At 42.8% G+C, this 25,398-nt stretch overlaps 1 protein-coding gene across 50 annotated transcripts in view; it reads left to right on the plus strand.

Moving 5' to 3' along the window:
• MAGI1 (membrane associated guanylate kinase, WW and PDZ domain containing 1) overlaps positions 1–25,398 on the plus strand; it is a 284,769-nt gene that overhangs the window by 191,106 nt on the left and 68,265 nt on the right. For all 50 annotated transcript variants that reach the window (XM_085516259.1, XM_015875201.3, XM_015875203.3 and 47 more), the window contains 2 exons: positions 12,730–12,849; positions 23,390–23,596. In XM_085516259.1, coding sequence (XP_085372385.1) covers positions 12,730–12,849; positions 23,390–23,596 — 327 coding nt within the window. The remainder of the gene's footprint in view (positions 1–12,729; positions 12,850–23,389; positions 23,597–25,398) is intronic.

A 25,398-nucleotide genomic window follows, 5' to 3' on the forward strand; every position in this document is an offset into this window, starting at 1 on the left:
ACATGCTCTGCTCTTTAATCTTTGTGCATGATCCCAGCCAGGTCTCAGAGAGATGCTAATGTAGTGAACTACAGCTCTGCACAAAGCTCAGAACAGAACAATGCAGACATTGCTTTTCATTTAATGCATCCCTGTTTCTCTAAACATGTTTTTTCAGTCATCATTTCCCAGCACTTATCTGCCTGGACCACGATCATCACACACAGCTGTTTCCAAGGTTATACAGAACATCATTTTAAATTAGTTAGTATTGTTTAAATCCAAGTGCAGCTGCTGAGGGCTGCCAAGCTGTGTGCTGCCTGAAGCGGTGTGAGATTGAGCCAGATGCAGGAGATGTGATGTGTGTGGGGACAGGGGAGGTAGTGGCACCTGAAGATGGGGAGCTTAGTGTTGCTGGCTTTTAAACCTTTACTTTGCAATGTGAGTTTTTATAAGCCTGTATGTGTAGGGGACTGTGTGGTATCACTGATGTATAAAGAGTTGTGGCTGGGTTTGAAGTTGCGTTGCTCATAACTGGGTTGCACAAGCTCTTGCTCTTGGCAAACTGCAGCACCTGCCTTAAGAAATCCATAAGTATTTGGCTGCTGAGCTTTGTCCTCGAGTGACTGCAATGTAGCCGTGCCCTTTGTAAAAACTGCTTTTAAGAGAGACTCTCAAAATAGATGAATGAGTTGGCTTGGATGCATTTAAAAAAATAATAATCCTATTCTACCAGCACACTTTACTACAACTCCGACATAATTTAGAGCAACTCTGCCTCCTTCCTGAATTTTTTACTGCATGATTACAGTGTTGTCAGTTCTTGTGATTTAAAGACTTAAAGAGGAGACCTTGGTGGAGGTGATTTGCTCCATTCCTGTGCCTCTTGGCAAGAGTTACCCTGTGTAGGCATCATCCCTGAAGGGAGTGACAGGGAGGGCTGTTCTCTGTCCTTCATGGTTTCCAAGAGACTGGTCATTGGGACCAAATGTAGTTGCCAGCTTGGATTCTTCGCTTATGGTGCTGTAACTCTGTCTGAGAATGAGCAGGTTGATAAATTTGATTGTATAAATGTTGGGACCGTTGCTACCTGGCTGACCTGTACACCAGTCTGCATTAATTCATTAATACTTGTAGATTCATACATCGTGGTAACTCTGTAGTAGTTAGGTAGCCACGATTTCCCAAACAATAAGGAGTATAATCTAAGCATTGTGGAACAATACATCATATAGCCTGTGGATGTCTTCAGCACTTGAGCTTTAATTGCTGACATCTCCTAGCCACCTGCATAACTCCCATTGACACTAATGGGATTTGCTTACACACACCAAGTTGAGAATAGCCCAGGAAATCACTTATTTGTCCTTGAGGGTTGTTGTATCTTGATGTGTGACAGGCAAGAGTCACAGCTGGCCTTGTTTACTGTCAACCATTTCTGCTGAATGACACCAACACATACACCATGGAAAGTGTCTGGTTTGGGGTAGCAAGGCTCTTGTTAATCAAAGCAGCCTTCTCAAAGTGAAACTGTTTAAAAGTGTGTGAGGTCGTCCCCATGCATTTATCTTGCAGAAGAATTTGGAATCTGAGCTTCTTCAGATCGATGCTTGCATTAATTATGCACAAAAGGTTGAATCCTGCCATCCTCACTCACTTGGAGTGCTGCTTTACTTGGAGAGGAATTGACTTGCATTATGCAGGGTGGACAGATTCACCTACAGTCTGAACTTCTGTAAAAGTCTCCAGGGAAGGTCAAGTTTCTGTTGTTTTCAATAATAAATGAGATTCTCATTGAGCAAAATGATCCAGGAGATGGGCTTTGGCCCTCTGGTGGAGGCTGGAAAGAGACGAGAGGGTGGGAGATGTCTTCCATGCCGCAGGTCTTGAGGTTTCAGCCACATTGGGTGGCTCCAAGGAAGCACAGGGGTTAATTATTTCTTATTCTTATGTGTTTTGGAGAATGTCCCAGAGCTGTGGTGACCAAACATATTGCTTACAGCCTTCACCTGTCTCAAATGATGTTCCTGTTAGATGAGAGCTGCACCAATAAAAGAAGGCTACGGTATTCATACAATGGACAAATTACTTTGCTCTTGGCAAAGTTTTACCCTCTCTGTGGGTTTTTTTTCCCCCCAAACAGATGTTAAGCATGTTAAGTAGTTTCATTTTCCCCTTAGCCTGTAGAAGTAGCCTAATTTGACTAAACAGACTGAAAAATAATGGCATAATAATGAATGTGATTCGTTCATCTATAAAGCAGAAAGCATAACTTAAATGGCAGTCACAGTTGGGAAAGTGCCATCGTGAGTGTTTCAAACCTCAATTTTTTGCTGAGGTGTGAATTGTGCTGAAAGGAGCGAGTGGCAGTTTCTCCAAAGGATGTACATTTCCTCATAATGCTGTTTCATTGGCACCTTCCAATCATTAATCTTCAGATTGCTAAAAATAAATGGGATAATGGATGATGGCTATATAGAGCTCTAGTTTACTGCACAGTCACTGTGGAAATGTACTTCAGCTATTTTGGCTTTTCCATGTTGCTTCCAGAGAGAATTTCACCCATGTGTTTTGCTCTAGAAGTCATCTGTTGTTTTTCAGTGTATGCACACAAACAGCGCTTGCCGCTGCACCTAAACATTGAGTCAGCAGTTGCTTCTGATGAAGCCATCACCGAGGGCTGTCGCTTTTATCTCAGCACATCAGCATCACAGAGCACAGAATGCTGTTGGCCCCCAAAGGCTGTCTGCTAACCACAGCCTCGTGGGACACAAGTGACCTTCTGCTCTTTTGCTTCTTAGTTTTGCTTACTCTGTGGCTCTGCATCCCATCTACAAAGTGGGCACAGGTCCATCTTCTCATCTCATAGGAGTTTTCAAGGCAAATACCCAGACAAGTGGGAGCTGCTTAGATTTTATGGTGGGTGTTGGCAGTTTATTCTGTTGTATATTTTATTTCTGGTGCGTGTGATTGTTTTGTGTCACGTCCTCTGGGCTCTGCCTCCCACCATCCTGCAGTTGCAGAGGGAGATCTGCAAAAAACCCAAGTTTTGCTTAGTGCAATGCACAGAAAAAAGCCTTGAAGCCATTATGTGCACCTGTGTGCTTGAAACAAAGCAGGTGATTTGCAGCAAGTGCCATTAGGTTCTGTGCCAGCATCCATCTGGCAGAGTGGTTTCAACCGCATCAGTCATCTGAAGGGCTGAACACAGTTGTCACAGGATAATGCCTCACTTTGAATACGAGCACAGGAGTTTAGGTTTAAACTTTATTTTTTTGATACGGTCTTATCTGCTGTGTGACATCCTTGTCCTGAAGAAAAGCACTCTGTCTCCAATAATCACTCGACTGTCCTCTAAGTCAAGGAACGTATCGGGATTGGAGAGAAAATCTCATTATGGCATTTTTTAAAGCTCAGATCTGACTGTTTTCAAGCAGTCATTTTCCAGGGATGTGCTTATCTAGTGGTGTGAGGCAGCGGATTTCTGGGCACGCCGTCTTCTTGACACCCCAGATGACGATGTCCTCCACTGACCGTGTCTAAGCTGCAAAAGTACTTGTGGTTTTCCAGAGCTGGTGATGCTCTGTGTGTCAGGAGCTGAAGACAGGACGAGGAGCAGCTTGTTTTTGTTGTTGCCAGACAGAAGGTTGAGGATAATAGCTGTGTGCTGTCTGTTTAGGTTGGATCCCAACCAGTGGTGCTGGGGACCTCCAGGTAGTCAGGAATGACCGCGGTGAGGGCAGGGCTGCTGGCAGCCCAGCTCCAGGAGCCAGCAGGGCAAACTGGCAGAGCTTAACGTGGCATTTAGACTGGGGACACTCGTGGAAAGTGATTTGCAAGAAGATAACGAAATGGCAAAGTGTGTAATGTGATGATTGTTTTGTGTGAAGGCAGAGCTCAAGACGCCTACGCAGGGATGTTTAGCAGAGGGAAGATATAATGAGAAGTAATCAGATGAAATGAAGCGAAGCCTGTTAGAGCCAAATGCTGTGTCACTGTGCCCAGTTTAGGTGCTGGAGTATTTTATAGGGGGGGGTTCTTGGCTTTAGAAAGGTGATGTCCAGCATTCTGTGGGCACACATCCTATCAAACATGGACGTAATGACAGCATTAGTAGGTGAGGCTTTCATTGCTTCCATACCACTGAAAACAACCAGGAGGAAACCATACGAATGGAGAAGTGTGCATTTGTTCTCTGTATCAGGACAGACAGCTGACTAACCAGTGGGCTTCCTGTGTCAAGGTGGGATAGGGGGTTGTAATTAGAAGTGAGGAGCATGCATTCTAAGTCAGGTTTTCTCAAGGATCCTACAGTTCTTCCAGAGCTGTAAGGATTAATAAGATTGTGCTGCATGAGAGCTGGCGGTGTGGAATTTACAGCGAGGCAATTGCGAATAATAAACTATTCTAATGGTTTTTACTTCAGTGAGGTAATAAAAGAATTAGAATTAATGTATTTGTTTTCTTTTTTGTTTTAATGCTCCCAGTTATCAACAGGGACGAATTCTAAACTCAAACACCAATCAACTCCTAAATGCTTGGCATTTTTTCAGCATCCTGAGCAGTTACCTAATCACAGCATTGCAGGGAGTGAACCAGGATCTTTTCAACCAGCTGAAGCATTAGCGATGGTGAAGAACTAAAGCGTGCTATGCATACAGAGCCACCAAGGAAAAACATAATGGTAGCAGTTAAGAACAGGTAAAATTAAGGGACAGAATCTATAGGGAATAGTGCCTAGATGGGCGTAATGTTGGGTAGATTTTCTGTCTGTTCTAGTCTTTCCTTTGAGTTTCACAGTAAGTGCATCCACATGGACGCATAACCACACGTTTCTGTCATCTTCATGCTTCTTGCTGTATCTGATACTTAGTGTTGGCTATGAAGCTGTATAACTACCAGCACAGGTTAGGAGGATTGGTCTGGGTACAAGACCTGTCTGAACATAGGGGTGATGAGAGGGCAAACTTCTGCCTTGGCAAAAATTGCAGGGCCATCAGAGACTGGTGTTTTTCTAAGAGTGCAATGAGGTTATCACAGCTGGGAGTCTATTAGGTTTAAAGCATTTCACAGCTCTGGGCTACGGGGAAAAGTATACCGTGGTGATTGTATCTCCATTGGATGTTGTAGGGGAAAAGAATGCCTTGAATAACTAGTGTGTGGTGTGATGGAATGGTGTTCGTCTTGTAAAACAAACAAAACACTCCTCTTTGGGTCTTTCTTTCATGATCAGGGCGTGTGGTCACTGAAACAAAGTTCAGCCAATGTCTCAGTGATAAATGTGTAAGTTTTTCGTGACTTTCTGTGGTGGAATTTTACAGAGATTGGGCTAATGAACTGATCTAGTTAAGGGCACATGCTGGTAGGTGAGCTGTTTTATTGGCACTTCAAACTGCAAATTGAAGGTCTGCTAGAAGAGCAGTGAAAGTCAACAGAAAGAGTTTTATATCACAGCCAAGCAGAGATGTTCCACATTCTGTCGTACTTTATCTTGGCAATACAAACAGGCTCTGAAGACAAATAGCAAGGGTGGTGAGCGGTCCTTATTGAAGCAACTGAGCAATTAGACATCACATAATCTAATTATTGCTGTGGATTTAAAGCACACAACTTCTTTTCATGGTTTTATGCGCACATATGTATGTGGGTGTCAAAAGCAAATACTCTTCATGAATCAAAATGGAATTGAAATACTGCAGGTGTTTGTTTTATGTTGGATACTCAGTTTACTGGATGCTTAACTCCAGCGTTTGTTCACAGCACAAGTCTGAAGCCTTGAAGTAATGTAGACAATAGGATCCCTTGTTTTGTGGAGAATACATTGCTTTAGTACCCAAGTTTTAAAGGAAAGATGTAAGCTTTCCCTTCTGATATTTGTGACAGCTTGTGTAGTTGTGCTGTTGTAAGAACAAGCAGACAGTCTTGCTTCTGGAAAGATCTGCTGCTCATCTCACTGTGAGACAGATATACACTTACATGGCTAATGGTAGCTTCTGCTATTGGTTTCTGTTATTTCTTCGGTTTCAGTAGTCACATATATTGCCCCAAGAAGTTTTGATTATTTTTCTATCTAAAAATCCAAGGTAAAGCTGGTTCCTGTGTTCTTGTTCACTGCGCATCTTCCACTAAATTGAGAAATTCCCCCAGCACTTTATTGTGGGTGAAAAAGATTGCATCATGTTCACAAAACCCCATAGTGTTTGTGGAAAGCCAGCACACTCAGCTTGTTGTTGAGACCATCCAGTCCAACTATCAACCCATCACAGCTGTACCTCCAAACCGTGGCACTCAATGCATCGTCAACTAAAAAGTATGTTTTAAACATCTGGTGTTAGAAGGAATTCAACCCCACACCTTGGTCCATAGTATGTAGTACAGCTGTGCACATTTGCATGCAGTCATCTTCATCCATGTGCTGCTTTTCCATAGCTACTTCACATAGGAAGGCATGAGGTGGCTGGTGCGTGGCAGCTTCTGCAGGTATCCTCTGTGTATATTTAATTCATTATCCTTGGCTGTGCCTTTTTCCGAGGTAGACAACATTACTGCTACTGAAAGGAAGTGCATAAATAATTTCTACAGACAAGAAGGGTGCTCTTTTTGAAGTAAAGGTGCGTGTCACGGTTGTAGCATTATGTAGACTTTTAAAAATATATATGAGAGAAACTGAATATAAAGGTGACTAATGATAACCCTGTTAATTTATTTTCAGCTAATTTCGCTTCTCATAAGTCACATACGTGCTTACACAAATGGCAATTTTCGTTCCTTTCTATGCCAATATTTAAAAGTAGAACATTACAGTGCAATCTTGTTACTACAGTTTTATTGATTTATAAAATTACAGTTTATTACACTAATCCATATATTAGAATAAACCTGTGCATAGTTAGATCCAAGGTCTTCTTGCCAAGAGTGGTTTACTTTCTCATCAGTTATCCACAGTGTATATCAGTGGATGTCATGCTGTTGGACTCCATAAGCACAGGATTAATGGCAAACTCATTAGTTCACGAAGTTTAATCTTCTTGGTGGGTGTCCCATCTCATGGGAAATGAGAGAGATTTGGCTGCAGGTGTCTGCTGAGGCATCAGCAATCTCTCAAAGAAGGATTGAGAAGGTGAGCTGCTGTAAGAACATTCATTACTTATTTGCTGCCAGAATACCCGTTTTCTCCCCTTAAGATAGAAGAAAATAAATGCTCCAAAAGGTGCACAAGGAGGTTTGAACTGCAGTAGTGACTACAGTTCTGATATTGTACCATTGGTAATGTGTTTCTGGTTTGGGGAGGTGCTGCTGTGGTATGGAATATTTGGCCTAAATCCTTTAAAAAAGATAATAATAAAGGAGAAGAAGTAACTTTTTGGGGGAGGGTGGCAGTTTTCATACCTTTACTTCTTGTAGGCATCAGCTTCTTTGAACTGATGTTATAGTCCAGAACAACTCCTTGTGCTCAGCTGGCTTTGCATAGCCCTGGCATGGTGTTTCACTGCACATAAATGAAGCCTCAACACAGCAGCAAGTTATTTTTGTTCCTTCTAATCTGTTAGATCCTGATCTGTAGGGTTCCCTAAATCCCGTTGATTTGTCTGGAATTAGGCTTCTGAAGTCCTTTGAGAGCCTGGGTTGGACTGATCTTTCCTGCCGGTGCTGTAAAACAGAATGCAACCCACTTCCCCTGCTTCCAAATGCTACAGGGATAAATACGTTGAGGATTATCAGCATTCTTATTTGGTGGCAGTGAGGGCCATGGGAATACCAAAAATAGGTTTAAAATGGACAAAAATAACTTGCAGCCTTGGGGGCACACAAACCCTGAGCTGTTGCTGTGCAGTGTGGCTGAATCATTTCTCTAGGGAGGCTGTGAGCGGTCAGAGCTTCTTCCAGAGGAAGGACCAACGTGTGCAGCTGGATGTGGTGCACCAGACAGAGAGAGAGAGTGGCTCTTTATGCTGTGCGAGGTCATTCTGCCATTGGTGCATGGTCCTTTGAGCATGAGGGAGCTCCACAAGGTCCGCCTGTGGCATCCAGCTTTGGCCAAGGAGCATTGCTGGCAGGCTGGTGAGAATGGGAGGAGATACTGAGCTCTCTGGGCAAATCCCTTCCCTTTGTACAAAGCATGTAGACCTCAGGCATGAGACGCATTTCTCTCCTTAATGTCTCTGCAGAAAGATAGGTTTGTCTTGGTCAGCTGCTTTCTGGGTTTAATCTGTCGTTCAGCGGACGGTGTTGACAGGAATTCTGCTTTTAGTACTGCCGTTGTCTGTGTGGCCAGGAAGAGTCAGTCAGCATCTGTTCCTGCACATGCATCATTAACAGAGCTGTGAATTAATTTCTAGTGACAGACCACATTCTCCTTTGGAATGAATTTCTCCGCCACCACCAAGACTCTCTGGATACTTGTCACGTTTGTGTGGTTTATAGGTATCAAGTCACTGGCTTAGAAAAGGGACAGACAGTATTTAAAAGTCCCAGAAATCCCAAGTTTCCTGAGTTTGGGGTTACAGGAGAAAATTGCATTTATGAATCGAGCATGTTTGATCTGTGGCAGACCAGTTCTTTTTGAAACTTCTGTATTTTCACATAGATACTGCTGTCCCCCGTCCCTTAGGTTAATAGGGATGTTAATTGCATAATGGATATCAGAAGTGTCCAAACATGGCGCCTTCTGTTGCTGTTAGAAAAAAATCAGTAGCTTTGGTTTGGAAAACCCCTGGAGTCAATAGGATGAAGTGTTCTGTGCAGTGTTTGTTTACAGATAGGTTACACTTTGGTTTTTGCTCATGTAGATAAGGCTATTTCTAACACCGTGCTGCTGATAAGTTCTGGCAAAAGCTAGGCTGCTGATCAAGTGTTCTTTTCTTGGAGGGAGGCTGGGTTTGGTCTGCCCTTTCCCTTCTTCAATTGCCATCGGCAAATGTTGGTCCTGCCTTTCAGTTGGCTTGCACTGTAGGTGCCAGATATGGGAGAGCCAAAGCAGGCTTTCCAATTTATCCTGTGACGGGGGGGAGAAGGTGCCCTCTGAGCACTCTGCAGGGGAAGAGGGGCTGGTTTCTTCATTTACTTCTCAGTGGAGGGGAGAAACAAACAGTTTGTGGTCCAACAAGCTGTGTTTTGGTGGCTCACCATGGTATCACTGCCAGGCATTGGAGCTGGATGGGGAGCCTGAAGAAGGTATCTTCCACATGACTTGCTAGAGGCTTTTTTACTGCATGCTTACAAATTCACTGCTTAAGAACTGTTGTTTGGTGTTTTTTTCTAATAAGAAAATAAGTGCCTACAAGCCCTTTGAAATCTTATTTTTAGATTAAAATAAGCAAGATTCTGATTAATTTAGCAGCAGGGCATCAGTGGCTGTTAACAGCTTAACATGAAGCCCTGATAGATTGATAAGGAGCTAAACAGGCCCTGAATCACATATTTACAATCTGGCCATGCTATAATTGAGGCTCATGTTGGGTAATTGTCAGCATGGTTGATAGGGAACATAACAGCAGCAGCTATTTGTCTTTTAAATGGGCAATTAAATTATTCAGAATTATAGTTGATAGCCTTCCATACATCTGAGCCATAGTCGGTTACTTGAGGCTTTAATTTAGTTCATGCATAGCTCTAGGCTCTCTTTAGATAAGCCTACCTGTGTCCCTGGGCAGTTTCTCAGGTGGGCTCTCCAGCCCATGATGAGAATCCCTCTTCTGTAGCTTGGGCACTAATGGTGGTATTCTAGATGGTCTGTGCACCAGCTTTAGTGTGACAGCCAGACCAACAGCTGAGCACATGTTTGTCTTAGTGTCAGGGCCATCAAGACATGGTTTTACCTCCAGAGCAAGAGAGAAGGCAAGACCTGCAGTACTGACTAGCCTAATTTTGCCATGTTTTCTTCATTCTGCTGTGCTTGTGGGGGAAGATTTGAGCGATTCTGCTGTCTATTTAATGTTTCTACATGGCTTTATACATTATGGGACATTTTAGCCAAATAGGAGTGAAAGTTTACGAGCCATTAAACATGCAGAAGTAGTTGGGACAGCTCAGTTTCTCCTCTGGTTGCTCTGTGTGGTAGCATTAGCAATTCTGAGCTAGTCACGCAGTGGGACATAGCTCAAATTAATTAGCTAAATTGCTACCTAATGGCAGTAAGATTTGATGCCACTTAATATTTCAGTGCAAACGTGACAGGCAGGTTAACGTATTTAAATACAATTGGGTCTCCTTTTCTAATGGTGTATTGAGCTCTTGTTTGGGCCGTCTGCGGCACTCATTGTGCTCAATTAATTTTGCCATTATCTCTGGTCTGATCCGCTATTAGCTCTGACAAAGCATACAGCCACCTCACAGCCCCCTCCTTCAGTGCTGACCAACCTGCGGTAAGGATGCTGCAATGAAATAGAACAGGGAAAACGTGCCCTATGCTTTGCACATAATTAAGTCACATTAATATCAAGAGACATAATTACAATTTCAAGTTTATCAAGAGAAAGCCCTGTCGGTAGCTTGCAGCCTGAAGCGTTGGGCTGCCCTGTGTGCTGTACAGTTGTTTCAGGCTGTAGAGAAACTCGGGCTGGAAGGTGTCAATTCTTAGTGTCCCGTTCCCAAGAAGACCCACTGGGGTTGCTTACACACCTCTTAGTTTTCTTTTCTTTCACGCTTTCTTTCTGCCCGCCCTCTCCCCCCACCCCCTTGTGAAGCAGCCCTTCTGGCTTTGTTGTAAGTGTGGTTTGTAATCATTGTACACATCCCAGATGGTTCATGAAAACTCTTTGAAATGCCATCTGCCAGGCGTGTGTCCAGCCGGCAGCCTGTCATTCTGCTACAAGAAAAACGGAGGCGGGTTTTCCCTTCCCCCTGCCTCTGAATTGCATTCAGTAACACTTGCTCAGATGTGAGGCAGGATAACAGCCTGAGCATCTGCAAGCAATCTTTGCTCTAGACAGCAACATGGAAAGTGGTTGGGCTTTTCGCTTTGCCCAGATAAGATATCCTAACCAGTGTTGTTTTTATTTTCCCCCTGTTTATTGCTGGAGACCGACGGGAGGTGACAAATGTTATCTCCGTGATGTAATGTTTTTCTTTTATGCTGTGGCTTGGCGTTTCTAATGCATTCAGTGTGTGTTGCAGGCAATCGCGCTGATAGCGAGCACATCTGCGATTTTTCGACTTGAACATATTCAGGAAATTAAGAACACTGAGATGAAACAAATAGATCCATTAAAATGGCTCAGAGGAATTATGGCAGAGATATAATTGTCATGTCAAATAGGCAGCCAGCACGAGTAAACTGCTGACTGCAATTTCACCACTATAAAAATTCAGAGGGGGAAAAAAAATGATTAATAAATACTCTCTGTGGGAAGATATAGATAAAGAAAAGATGAGAACTTGAAAAGATAAAGTAAAATGAATCCTGAAGTTCCTTGATCTTTGTCTCTCACAATCATGTGTTGTCAGTTACTGGGGAGAAGCAAGACCCAATCCCTGCCATTCAGCTCACCTGGCTCGGGGTGATGGATGTTTGGCAGATGCATTTGATGAAGAGTGTTGTGGTGTCTGGTTCTTGTTCTGTTGGGCTTCAAGCGTAGAGCAGCTACAGCACAGCCTTGGATGTCCTTGCTGGAGCGTTTTGTTGCTCTGATGGGCCCAGCGTAGGGGAATTAGACAGGGGCCAAGAGCCATGGTGCCTCAATGCGGGTCATTGCAGCGTGAACATCCAAACTGGAAAGAGTTGTTCTGCTAATAGGGTGAAGGTATCCATGATCTTGTCCATCCCCTTTTTGGCTTTCCTTCCTCCTACGTTTACCCATTCACATGCAGCTCCAGGAGAAGGAATGATAGCAAAGCCACAGGAATTTATGGGCTATATCATGAAGGCTGGTGGTAAATAAAATGAGAGAGTTTCTATTTTGAAACAAGAAATGGAGGGTTTTGAAGAAAGTGGATGTATGTCAAGGAAATTAATCTACTGATAGTGATTCAAGGGTGACATTCCAACAAGACTGACCTCTTGAATAATCTCTTGGATGAATAGGGTAAAGGAAGACTTTCTGCTTTCCTGGCACTTGGGGAAAACAGTTGCCACATATGGGCATGGTAAATTTATGCTCTTTCAGCTTCTGAGAGCTGGAATTTTCCCAATTAGTTTCCAGAAGCTCAACTTCTTTATACTTTCTTCAGCCCTTTTATAAAGGGTTTAAGAAATTGTATGCACTGAGGAGATACTGCCCAGGGGCCAGGGTAGTCCTGCAGAAGTGAGAAGTCACACTTCATTAAGTATTAGACATGGTTTCCATGTCTCTAAAATAACTCCCAAGACAGCAGATTGGTTGCAACCACAGCACTCAGACACCTCCAACCCAAAGACGCAGCTCTTTTCTTTAGTTTAGTTCTCCCTAACATAAATAAAGTAATAAGTAGATATAAGTGAGAAGAGGTCTTTATGATGTGAAAGAATGTTTGGTGAGAAAAAGTGATACAGAAACAAGAAGAAGGCAGAAGTTGTCTTATCTGAGAATAGAGATGCAGTTTTAGTGAAGCTGAAGCTCTGCTAATGGCAGGAGGGTTGGACTAGTGGTATCATCAGCTCAGCCTAAGATTTATGTCTTAGTTTGTTTTTACGTGGATTCCTGACTCTTGTCCTTGCTCTGTGTAATGCAGAATTGTATTTTATAGATATCATTATATCTTTACAATCATTTTTATTGTCCGTTTTAACACTTGATAAGAAAACAGTATTAATGTACCAATTTTTCCTTTCAGGCACAACCCGCCCTCCGAGAGAAGGAGAAGTGCCTGGTGTGGACTATAACTTTCTGACTGTGGAGGAGTTTCGGGAGTTGGAGCGAAGTGGGACCCTTCTGGAAGTAGGAACCTATGAAGGTATGGAGTCACAGGCAGTGAAAAAGCACTTCAAGGAGCTGTGGTAGGATGTCTGCCTTGCATCACCTTTGCTCGAGTTAACCAGTCCCATTCAAGGCCTTGCTTTCTATTCTAGCCTCCTGCTTTCCCGTTTTGCCTGTGCCCAGAGAGAAGGAATTTCAGTACTACTCTGTGCTTTTGTGTAACTTCTCATCAGTTACCTGAAAGATTAGCATCAGTTGCCAGGAAAATCTAAGATGAGATCTGATAACAAAACACTGAAGGGAGGCAGTGTAGCAGTGAATGGAAATGCATCTTTTCTTTGTATCCTCTGTAACCACTCTCCCTGTTCACGTTTTCTTCCCTCCTGCTCTCTCCTTCACCTTCATCTCTTCATTTTCTTCCCTGTGTACACACGTCCTTCATTGCCCGATTGTGTCTCTGGATGCAGCTACATGGTGCACTGCTTTTGGCCTTTCTCTTCTTCTTTCTTCTTGGATAATTACTTAGAAGCCAAGTCATTGTGTTGATTCTTTCTACAGCACAGCTTTGCAAACAACAGCGCTGAGCCAGCCAAGGGGCAATGAAATGTCACTGGGGTGAGAGCAGGGAAAAGATGGCTTTGCCTCAAGAAAATGCAAGACAAATTGGCTGAATTTAGTTATGCAATAGGATTTGTTGATCTAAAGATGCATTCAATATTTAATGTGAAACTACTTTTGGAGGTGTGGGGTTTTGTTACTGTTTTTGATTTTCCATGGTTTGCATAAAGATGCTGCAAACATTACTTGGTTTCGGTCTTCCATCTCTCTGAGCTGATTGGCCCCATCAGTACCAACACTAAACATTCCAGCAAGAGCCCTTCTTCAAAATGAGCTTTTTCCTCCCCTTATTTCTAATTACAACATTAAATTAGTTTTCCCTGTCACGGTGCTTGAAATAGATCAGCTGAACTGCTTTGCTGTTGCTTCCCGATGGTATTTGTTCTGGTGTCCTCTCCACTTGGAAAGATAGAATGGGTAACTGTCTGTAAGCTGGCTCCTGGGACAAGCTGGGAAGAAGCTTTGAGGAAATGCTGCACCCACCTGGGACAGTTACAACCTGATGGTTTCATTGCTTCTGCAATTAAATGCCATAGCTGCTAAGGAATTTGGATTTCATGGGTAAATTTTGAGTTGCTGTGCATGGGGTCAATCTCTTAAAGTCTAATGGGTTTTTCATTTCTGTGGATGATAGACATGTCAGCTTGGAGAGGCTAATTTGAGAAATAGGAAAGAAGCTTCTCAGCTCCATTGTCATCAGTAGTTCTGCTGCTTAGTAGTGCTGGGGAGCTGGCCCACGGAAAGCCAGTAAGAAGGAAGAACAGAATGACAATATGTGTGCACACGTATGCGACAAGACATGGCTCTTTGGTCATGAAGTCAGAACAAGGAAATATTCCTCTATTTCTCTCTGGAGAACAATAAAATAATACTGTTAATGCATTGCTTTCATTATTAATAATGCTACTTATTGTACCAAACAGGAATTAAACAGTTGGAGAGATAGTTACGTTCATTTACACTGTAATGAGATGATATAGTGATGAAGCGAGGGTTCTGGTATGGAGTGGAGAATAATGATGCTGATTAGGGAGATTCTGCCACATGATGTAAGACAGATTTGGTGGTACTGAATGAACTGAGAGGTGAAAGAAGCTCCTGAGCTCTTCAGTAAGGTAGCAACATTTTGCATGGAGAAAGGGCACAATTCCTTTAAAATGCAGCAGGCAGTATTTAAGAATGGTTTCTAAGACCCAGTGCTCATGCTGGGGAAGAACACCTCATGAGAAGCTCCTGAAGTTTGAGATGTTGGGAGCAGAGGCTGAGGTTTGTGTTTCCAGCTGCCCCAGTGGTGACTCAAGCAGGATGATGGTTTGGGGACAGGGTTGTCCTGAGGTTCCCCTTTGGTCATTTGTTTCTAAGAGTCCACACGAGATGATGGGTGGGAGATGGATGCTGGTGTGCTTGGAGTTCTTGTGCTACGTTTCAGCAGAGGGTGACCTCAACAGTGAACAGTTTGTTCTGCTATTAACAGACAACCTTCATTTGCCTTTTGAAGATGTAAAGCCCCCATGAATCTAGCACTATCACTGGGAAAAACTTTGTGGGAGAAGATGCAACAAAAGCTTTTGTTTAATAACGGTTACTGAAGGGAGCTTCTGGGAAGGAAGATTAGAAAACAGGGAGCTTTCGGAAGGGGGGTAAAATGCAGAACTTTGATGCTGAGATGGATACTATTGATTTGGAAGGAATAACGAACAAGAAGAAGAGAACAGCTGGAAACCACAGGATAGTAGGAGAGCATATCAGGTTTTGAAAGAAAAACTTGGGCTTTGGAAGTGCTCTAATAGCAAGGAGAAACCACAAGCTGAAAAGGTGTTGCCTACCCACTGGGCTGCATAATACCATCAGTATTTCTTCTGGTGCACTGCAAATGTGTTCTTCTGGGCAGTTTTTGATTGACGTCTCTGTGAATGCAGAGCAGGCACGGCAGCCTCTTTTCTGGCCACCTCCTCCCACCTCTGGCACCCACAAATCCTCCATAAAATCACAATCAGGTGGGAGGGTGAATTTGAAAGCCTTAATTCCTGAGGTTCCCATATCCAGTTTTAAGATGCTGCTTTTTAACCATAAAGCTTAGAAACTTCCCCTTTCTTCCCTTAAGAAAGCTCCATTTTCATCATATGAATCCAGGAGCTGGAGCTGAAATGCTGGAAGACCTGCCCAAAGCTGCTGTGCTGCACCAGTATTGGTCAGTTATGCACCACATGCTCGAGCCAGGTGGTAATTCCCATTGACAGCTCTCATAAGGAAAAGAAATCTTTTTAGCCTGCGCATTATCTGAGCCTTCTGGTGAATAGGAAATTGATATAATTGCAATCTCAGGCATTTATTGACCAATCCTTCAGAGTATAGAAATACTGATGGATGCATGGACATAATTGTGTAGGTTACTAATTACTTAGCAATCACTTCTGCATTTGAATTGCAGGCTCTCACAGAGACCCCGAGGGAGTGCAGTTTTGGCAGGGCCACAGCTTCTAGGTTTTATTCCCATTTCTTCCCCAGCCTACCAAGCGGCCATGGGAAAACCAGGTGGCTGCTCTGTGCTTCGGATTCCCAGCCTGGAGGAATATAAAAACAACACTTCCTTCTTTCTTCATTAATATTTCAGCAGATATCTTGTGCCTGCGGTTATCTCCTGTTACAAATAGGAGTGAGATGGTGGCACTGATGACATTTCAGAGCTGGATGCAGGCACTGCATGGAGACATTAGCATGGTGGCTGAATCTTGAATGGGGATGGCTGTGTCACTGGGGTCTGGCGAGGCTGAATTAATGAATGCCTGCCCAGCACTTAGTGATCCTCAAAAGAAAAAGTGCTGCACTTTATAACATGTGAAGGGTTATTACATTATGGAATATTATTGTCAAGGCATCATCTTTCATTCACGGGACAAGTGTTATGTGATTGCCAAGAGAAGTAATAAGTAATCTGCATTAGTCTCATGACTAAGATGTAATGGGGTGACTTGCTAACGTTTTTAAAGTGTATAAAACTAGCTACTGTAGACAGGGTCTCTGATTGCGGTACTTAATGAGTGTAATAAATTACCTTAACAGTGTAGTTAGAATTTCAGCTGAAGTAGAGAGGTGTATTCAACAACATGCTTCAATTCAAGATGCCTTTAGCCTAACATGCCTGATGTGCACACTCTCCTTGGGTTTCTCTGCAGCAGAGCTGCTCACCCAGCTGCGGCAGCAAAATGGCAGGATTTTCATAGCTCTTCTTCTGGTGCCTTCACAGCCTGTGTGTCTCATCAGCTTGGTCCAAACTTGAAATGAGTGCCACGTCTGTGCTATGCAGAATGCAAGGCTGAGCAAGTTGGGCTGGCAGATGCTGGGGATGCCCATGCAGCAGATCAACATGTTCCACTTAATAAGATAAGATCTGCTTATTAGTGTCTCTGTACTGCAGATTGACTCAATAATTCAATAAATGGCTCCTTTGGCACCATATTTTATAGGCAAAGGAGGTACACACACAAGTGTGCTTGTGACAGAGACAGCAAGTAAAGGTTAAAGTCTTTTTTTTTCCCATTAAAGTAGTCTCTGTTAGTAAAATAAATCAAATTGCTGTTGTCTCCTCGGACTACTTGGTAATGATATGACAGAATAAAGAGATACTGTCCAAGGGGACCTGAACAGAGTTGAGAAGTGGGATCATGTGAACTTAGTGAGGCTCACCAAGGCCAAATGGAAGGTGCTGCATGTGGGTTGCAGCAATCCTACATGCATACTGACCGGGAAAAGGGCTCCTTGGGAGCATCCCTGCATCCCTTCCAACCCAAGCTGTTCTGTGATTGTGATGAATATTCACTCACATACATCTGTGTGCTGCAGAAAGATGCCTCGTCTACCTTTGGCTTTCATGCTTAGCTTCTTCTTTAAACTGCTAGTAAGAAGGAAAAGGATGTTTTTGTCGGTGTGTGATTATTAGTATTAAACATGTGAATGCAGCTATATTGAAGTGTCATCAGATAACAGTGCTTCATTCTACAAACAGCTAAAGTCACAGCTGAGTAACTCTTCCTCTCTAAAAGCAAATATTCAAGTATCTGATAGTGTTTTAGACAGGCTTTGAATTTCCTGTAGAATTTCTGCTTGGCTTCTCTGTGCATTTGCAATGAGATGTTTTCCATTGTGAGTTATGTCTGAAGTTATTCCTTGATAGTTTTGCTTTTCACTGCTTTTTAGTGTATCTTAAAACACAGACCTTGGGGGCGGAGGCTGTCCTGAAGCACCTCTGACAAAATGGGCACCGTGCATGGTATTTTCTTGATTCCTACAGCCTTGTGCTGTATAGGCTATGTTCCAACCACTTCTCCTGTGTTCTCTGTATGTGCCACGCTCAAGTTCATGTGAATTTACTTGCGTGTGAATATAACAAATAATCTAATATAGCTGAGCTTGGAAGCACTATGAGATGCCATGGTTGTCCTGTGCCACCAGTATCTTTCTATGTATGTGTTATTATTAATTGTCTTTCCTTTGTTTTGGCTTGTTAGAAATGTACTCTGCATTATAAGTGCTTGGACGTAGCTGTGCATGAGCGCTGCCAATAGCATATGGCAACACCTGGTGATAACGCATTAAATATTAGAATAAGTGAGACTGAATTGATATTAAGGTGACTTCCTGCCAACCTGTCATTGCTTGCAGGGCCACGAACTGCAGTTTTTGTTAGATTTCAAGCATGAATTGAAATGTGCAAATGTAGTATTTCGACTAATTTATCCCAAAGTCTGGACTGATCTTTTAGTTAACCTCTCCATTTGTAACTGAAGAAAAATTGACAGAGAATCTGCTCGTTATAGCAAATTGGATTTGCATATGTTGTAGGCTAATTTCTCTGAGCTCCATTCCGTTGTGTGTGCTTTGCTTCCGATCCAGATGCTATATCTGTGGCCTCCTCCCGGTTGCCTGGATACTCTGAGTTTCCTCAAGGCAATTGCTAATCAATGTGCAGTTGCAGCTAGGTGAATCCTGCAGACAGCAGCCAGATCTGTCATCAGAATGTGGAAATCTGTAGCAGAATATGATCTGGGAAGAGAACAGACAAAACAGTATAGCAGGAGCTCTGCTCCCAGGAATCCATTCATCGTGTGCTAATCAGACATGAGCACTCTTTGCTGTATTAAATGAGCAGAGACCCTTCTGCTAAAATGAAGGGTCAATTGTTTCGGTTCTTGTAGAGTGTAGAGAACATGAGCTGCATCTCAGAAAAGAAAACAATTACATTAATAATTACATTTGAAGTCTTCATGTCAAGACCTTGCCTTAATTTTGGTGCTTATCTCCAAGTCTCTTTCCCCAAATACACATTTGCATGAGCACAGTGTGCTGCAAACTGCTTTTTAAAACATGAGCTCTTAATGGAGTCCTTGTTACCGCAGAGATGTAACTTTGAAGGTCAGATACATTCTCATGGACACAGGGTCCTCTGTGCTACACAGAAGCTTTTGAGTGTCTTGTTGGGCTTTTTTTTTGTTTGTTTCTTTCTTTTATAATTGCAGAATTATGCCTCACAGTAGGCATCAATAAAAGAACTCTGCTCTGCACTTTCCTCAGACAAATGCACTTGCAGTCCTAGGCCTCAATCTTTTTGCAACAAAAAAATTCAATGGAAATTCTCCCTACAAAAAGACAATAATTACAGCAAAACCAGCCCTGGAAAGCTCAAGCATCTGAACTGTAAGACTTAGGACTGCATTCTTCAGGTGGTGTTGTGCCATTGGGATTAATGCTTGCTCTTGCTCACAGCCCCTCTTCCTCCTTGCACAGCTCCCATCAGCTCTGCTACACACAGCCTCTGTGGTCTGTTTTTGTCTCTCTGCAAGAAGAGACACTTGGCCTCATATCTGTACAGTTTTAGACCCTTCTGGATTGCATCTGCCGTCTTATGTATCTCTCCCCATTCCATGAATGGACTCATAACAGCTATGTCTGAATCAAATGGGAATTGACAGCAGTTCTTATGGGTTGGTTTCACAGTTATTTTCATGTAAGGATAGTAATTTGTGTATTTTTATGAATTACATTTCAAATTCCAGGTCACTTAAACAACTTAGAATGGATAAATTTTCTTCCCTTCAGGGGAATGTTTAATAATAGCACGTAGTTATTTTGAAATATAACACAAATTTTTCATTACCACTAGCTTTCTAAAACTTAAACAGAAAATAGCCCAAGTTCTGTGGATGGACAGCATTGCTTTAATTCATAACTATGGGACAGGATAGATAGCTTTCATTGATTACTATCTATGCTTGAGCTGGCAGAGGAAGAAGTGTTATGATGATGAGAACTTGTCTTATTGTTGTGATTAGCTGTAACTGAAGTCTAATTACTGTGTGTGATGCTGAAATGTGTAAGCTGCCGACACTTAGAGATAAGGAGATGAAAAGAAATCAACTCATTCCAAATAGCTATTATGTTTTCTTCATTATTATTGGTATTTCTGCATGCTCTCCTGAGTGGTACTTTAGAATACATGGATTAACTCATGGTTTTGGCTGCAAGAGCTGCCATCAAATTTGAGTTGTGGTTAAATGTGTTTTAAGCGCCAAAGGACTGAATTAAATAAGGGTTAGTGAAAGGTGCTTGACAAAGAATGCAGCTAATGTTATGTGCATCTGCTGAGTGAATGCATTATTCACTATTATTGCAGTTACTGTAGGCAGGATCCCAATGAGAGTGAGGAGTGGGAAGGATCAGGAACCTGCTTCGCTTCCCTTAGCAGTAAGGCATGAGAACATTCCCAGGTGCTTTGTAACTGGTGCTTCCACGGAACAACAGAGGTTGAACAGAGGAAGAAGTTTCTCTCAGGTGGAAGCTGAGCTGCTCTTTTCAGCCTCAGGGCATCCCGTTAGAGGCACCCATGCCTTGTTGGTTGCTCAGCACCCTGGAGAGTTCTGCTGGAACCAATGCGCTGAGTTGCCACAATGGTTGGGGATCCTCCGGGCTGGCAGATGCTTGTGTATGCTCATGTACCATGCTGTTAATAATTAGAGCTGATTGGATATTCAGTACAAATTACACTGGCTATGGAGTTAGACCCTTCTGTAGGCTTACAAGTGGCTCACAAAACACTGTTAAAGCATATTTTTAAATATATGTTTTTTCTCATAAACACTGTCAGATTTAATTTGAGCAAATGATGTTGAGTCTGAGTGCTTAAAAACTCTTCCTGGGCTGTTTGCTATCAGTTTCTAATGGTGCGTGTTTGGATTACTGAGTCATGGGGTAAATATTTTCTCCTTATAATTTTGTAGGAAGATAATTTTTAAGTGCCAGACCCTCCTAATGGTGTGTTTGCCCCCATGCCTGAGCCCGCGTGCTGTGCCTTCACAATGAGTTGCTTAGCAAAGGAGAGATCTGACTACATCCAGCAAACACAAGGGGAAGAATATTTCTGTTCCCTCAATCTGTCAGCTGGAAGCTGCCTTGGAGCTTCCCTTTGCAGTTTCTCCTTGTGAGTTGGGTGCTTTGCCACACCTGTCTGTCTTTCCTTGTGTGCATCTGAAGGAAGAGCTGTGTTGTTTCTTTTATAGTATTGGCTCAGTCTGAGTCTGCCTCCTGTGGAGGAAAAAGAAAAGTTCAGCCCCCGTGGCTGTATTTCCTCCATTCTGCAAAACAAAACCCATGCATCCATAGCTGCACTTCATTTCATATTCATGTTTACTCATGATGAGCATTCATATGTATTTGTGGGGGTCCTCTTAAGACAGCACGCAGTTGATGTAGAAAATAATGCTTTGCTAATAGTTGTACCGACCAATCATGGATAGTTTGAGAAAGAACTGGTGGTTTCGGTGTAGGTAAATTGGAACCACTTGGAAACACCATTTGCTCCTGAGAAACCGCTCTCCATGAGCTCTTTGTAAGCTCAGCCTTGCTTGTTAGCGGAGGAGCTGAAAATGAGCAAACTCAAAAATGTGTATCTGTGATTGAAGGAATGATGGTAACATCTGTGCTTTGGGTTTGTCTAGAAGGAATAAAAATGCACATTAGCAACATCCACAGAGCCCCTTCATTTGCTCTGTTGCATCCATTGCAAAATCTGGATCTGTGGCTTAGCAGTTAATGTCCTTGTAAAACACATCTACTTTTTGAAAAGAGCAGAAGCAAACAAAAAAAGTAGCAGCATCTGTCTGCAGAAATGCTGAAGAGGACAGGAGGAGAGCGCAGCATTTAGCTGTTTTCTTCCCACCTACTTTGGTATTTTTCCTTTTACGCTCTCTCTCCCCCATTCCTCCTCTTTCTGCATAGAACAGTTCTGCAGTATGTAGAGCATAAGAATCTTTTCTCTAGCACAGGCTGCAACCTGCTTTAGGAGCCTCCATCCCCATTAGAGACTTTCCAGAAGAAGTAATTTCCTTCTCCCTATAAATTATGCATCAGTGTACATTTAGGATTCTGAAATGACGAACAGAAGATGAAAGCGTTGTGGAGCATTGCTGCTCCCATGGAGCTGAATCCATGACATTGTGTACAGGCTCGAGCACACCTTGTTAAGACAAACCTGCACGTGTTGCTGTCCTGGTACTCAGGCTGTGTGAGCACAGAGTAGATCCAGTGGAACCCACAGCATTGGCTTTTGCAACAAAAGCCTGCACATATATGTATGAATGTAAATAAAAGAAGCTTTTTTTAGCACTGGTGTGGTTTTAAAGTGGCCTTGCATCATGTGCCTTTGGCATGTGGTTTCCTTCCAGTGTAATAGGGATACACTATAAAAGGGTTTTTAGTACTTTTGGAGGCTGGATGTTGAATATAATACATAATTACGTACTGAAAAATAATTGTGTTACATGTAGCTTATGGAGATAGATGAGGAATGTAATCAAATGTACTCGTGTGATTTAAAGAAGAATCTTGTGCTATTGCGGAAGTGGAAGCTATACCAGTATACCCTCACATGGCTCTGTATGCAGCTAGGGAGAATATTTGAGCCACCTCTGATTTCCAAAAAGAAATCATTGAAAGGGTGTTTGGATGTAAACTGTTGTGCATCACAGAGCTCTGTGTGAAAGGTATCTGTTGGGCAGAGAAGCAGAGCCTGGAGCTGCAGCCTGAGCTCCTATAACTGCAGAAACCACTTCCAGTCCTCAGCTTCCCTGGGGATTTCAGAGCATGTTGAGCACTGGGCTGTAGTAAACCCATGCCAAATCTCCGTGTGGTTCCTTTGCCAGCACACCTGCATGCAGTCCATACTTCTTTAACCATCACTTCAGGGGACACTGAAGTATCCCAGGTGCATTGCAGCACTCATGTCACCCCTGGAGCAGCCATGCTGTCACAGTGCCGCTATGTCTGTGTCCATGCCAGCTCTGCCTCAGTGTCTGGTTGTTCACTTCTATCCAGGCTGACCCAACTGCTGAGCTTCCTTTTTGGAGGAAGTAGTGCCACGTGGTGCCTCTCCTTTGACAAAGTTTTCCTTTAGAGAGAGACCAGTTTTTGCTTTTAAACGCAGCATCCACTCTAAAAAAACCTGTGTGTTAAAGCAGGTCATCGAGCCTTTCATCACTTTGCTGGGTGATAGCAGTCATGAATTTTTTATTTTCTGCAGGGCTCACTCCAGATCTGCCACAGCATTGTGTGGGTGCACACATGTAAAAGAGGCTACTAATTGAAATTCAGCTGTAATGAGATGAAGTTTGGTATTCACCACGGCTGCCTTTTGTTTTAGCCCTTGTACGCTCAGTGCACCTAAACAATGGAACCATTGCTTCTGCTTTTACAACTAACAAGAATAACTTAAAAGGCAAAAATATGTCCGTGTCCGCTCTAGAGATGAAATATGGCCCTCAAAAAATGGGAACGCTGTGTTAGTTTACATATTTATTTACATACTAGTGGGGAGGGGTAGAGATTTTGATGGAATTGAAAATAAAACAGAAATCTCGGTGCTTTAAACTGCTCCCTTCTGAAGATGCAAATGTGTTTCTATTGCCTAGGTAACTATTATGGAACGCCCAAGCCTCCCAGCCAGCCCCTCAGTGGGAAAGTGACTTCCACCGATGCTCTGCAAAACCTGCAGTCTGGCTCCAAGCAGTCGACTCCAAAGCGAACCAAGTCTTACAATGATATGCAAAATGCTGGCATAGTGCACACAGAGAATGAGGAAGAGGATGATGCACCTGAAATGAGCAGTAGCTTCACAGGTAAATGGAAAATAGTGCGTTCTGACAGTTAGGATGCACAGGAAATGGTTTTGGTTAATTTGTCTGTCTGTCTGTGGGTTTTGCTTCCTGGGAGGCGTTTTATTTTGCAGCCTTGCATTTTAAAGTCCTCCAGCGTAGGAAACTGCTAGATTTTTAATCAGGGCTCTTAAACTGTGAAGAATAATTGAGAATTGTATAAAAGATGTTCTGTGGTAACGTGCAGTTTCATCATTAAGGACACATTCATATTTCTTTCAGAAATTGTCTGTTGGGTGCAGACAGATTCTGCTTTCACTTACTCCAGTGTAGATTTCAATTACATTGAGCCAAATGACAAGTTTAAGTACAGGAAGATGAAATGATGTCTGGTAGAAATTAAAGGTAACATTTGTAAATCCCTTTATGCTCTGAGTTAATCATTCTGGCAAATGCAGAGATTTTTCTTTAAAAGAATCATATAATTACTTCTGATGTCAAGGAACATGCCATCATTTTGAACTTCGCTTTGTGGACAGTCAGCTTGAAATATAAGTCTCCCACTGGAAATCAGAAACTTTCTAAGTTGAAATGATCTTGAATACTACATGAGATACACTCGTTTTCATTGTAAATTGGCCCAGAACCTCAATTCTGTCTGTAGCTTTGTCAGCTCATTGTCAGTTCAATCTTAGACAAGCTCAGAAAGTTCAAGGAAGAGCTTGACCTGTGGTTGAGTTCCAGTCATTAAAATCAATATGAAATGGTTCGGGCATGGCACATTTGAAACTAATTATTGCTCCTTCTGAAATATATGACTGTCCTGTTCCCCTCCTTGCACTGGGAGATACTGCACACAATTACAAGATCCTCTTCCCCATGGTCCCTTCCAACAGACTGAGGGCTATGCATTGTGGAAGTGAGGCCTGATGTCCTACTCAGTGCAGATCTTAATGCGGCTCTGGCTATCATCAAGCAATAGCTGAAAGATCACTAGAAACTTGTGTAATATAAAGTCACACATCTCTGTGGAGCTTGAGAAGGATTTAGGCCACAATGTAGTTTTGGTCTTTCTCATGTCAGGTGGTTTTGAGGGTTGTGCTCTGCCAGGATGTTACTCTTCACATTTTTCTGACTCAAAACACTGCTGGCTGGTCTCATCCTTCCCAGGCTACGAATCCCTGTCTCTGCCTCCCAGCTCCTTTATGAAGTTTTTCACTTGAGGGTAATTTTTCATGGGTTGTGAGGTGGCAGCAAGCTCGACTCTTATTGCAGGACCTGATTTTATGAGGAAGGCAGTGAGAGATGCTATTTGCCTTCCTTTCCACTCTTCTCAGTACTTCGCCCCTGAACTGAGCGTAGCATCATTTATTTTCCTCATTTTATTTCAACACGATGAAATACTGGAAGATGCAACTCATTTGTCATAACGTTCTCACACCTTGGCCCCTTGCCTCCATGAAATGGGCACAGAATCAAGAAAAGAGAGATATTCCTCCTATACCAAAGTGATTCCTTATGCTTGTTTCACATGCAAGTGTGCTAGTCATATTAAAATGCTCCCGCTTCCTTAGCAGACCTCTCAGTGACTTGTGTTTTTCAGGCTGTGGCATGTTTACACTCACAGTCTCAAGCTGGCGATGATTCATTCATGCCTTTTTATCTTGTCAGCTTCTACCTAAAAATATCAAACAGCGGGAAGGCTAGAAAGCAAGCATCTGAGAGCGCTGCTGTAGTCTAGATCCTTTTCTTCCATCATCTTCCAGCTTCTTATTTTCAATATCTTGTCCTTTTGCAGAGGCAGCATGCGTGGTTGAAACAGTACA

This window comes from Coturnix japonica, chromosome 15, assembly GCF_054131305.1.
Source record: "Coturnix japonica strain WE chromosome 15, WE-NBRP24, whole genome shotgun sequence".
Taxonomy (NCBI): Eukaryota; Metazoa; Chordata; class Aves; order Galliformes; family Phasianidae; genus Coturnix; species Coturnix japonica.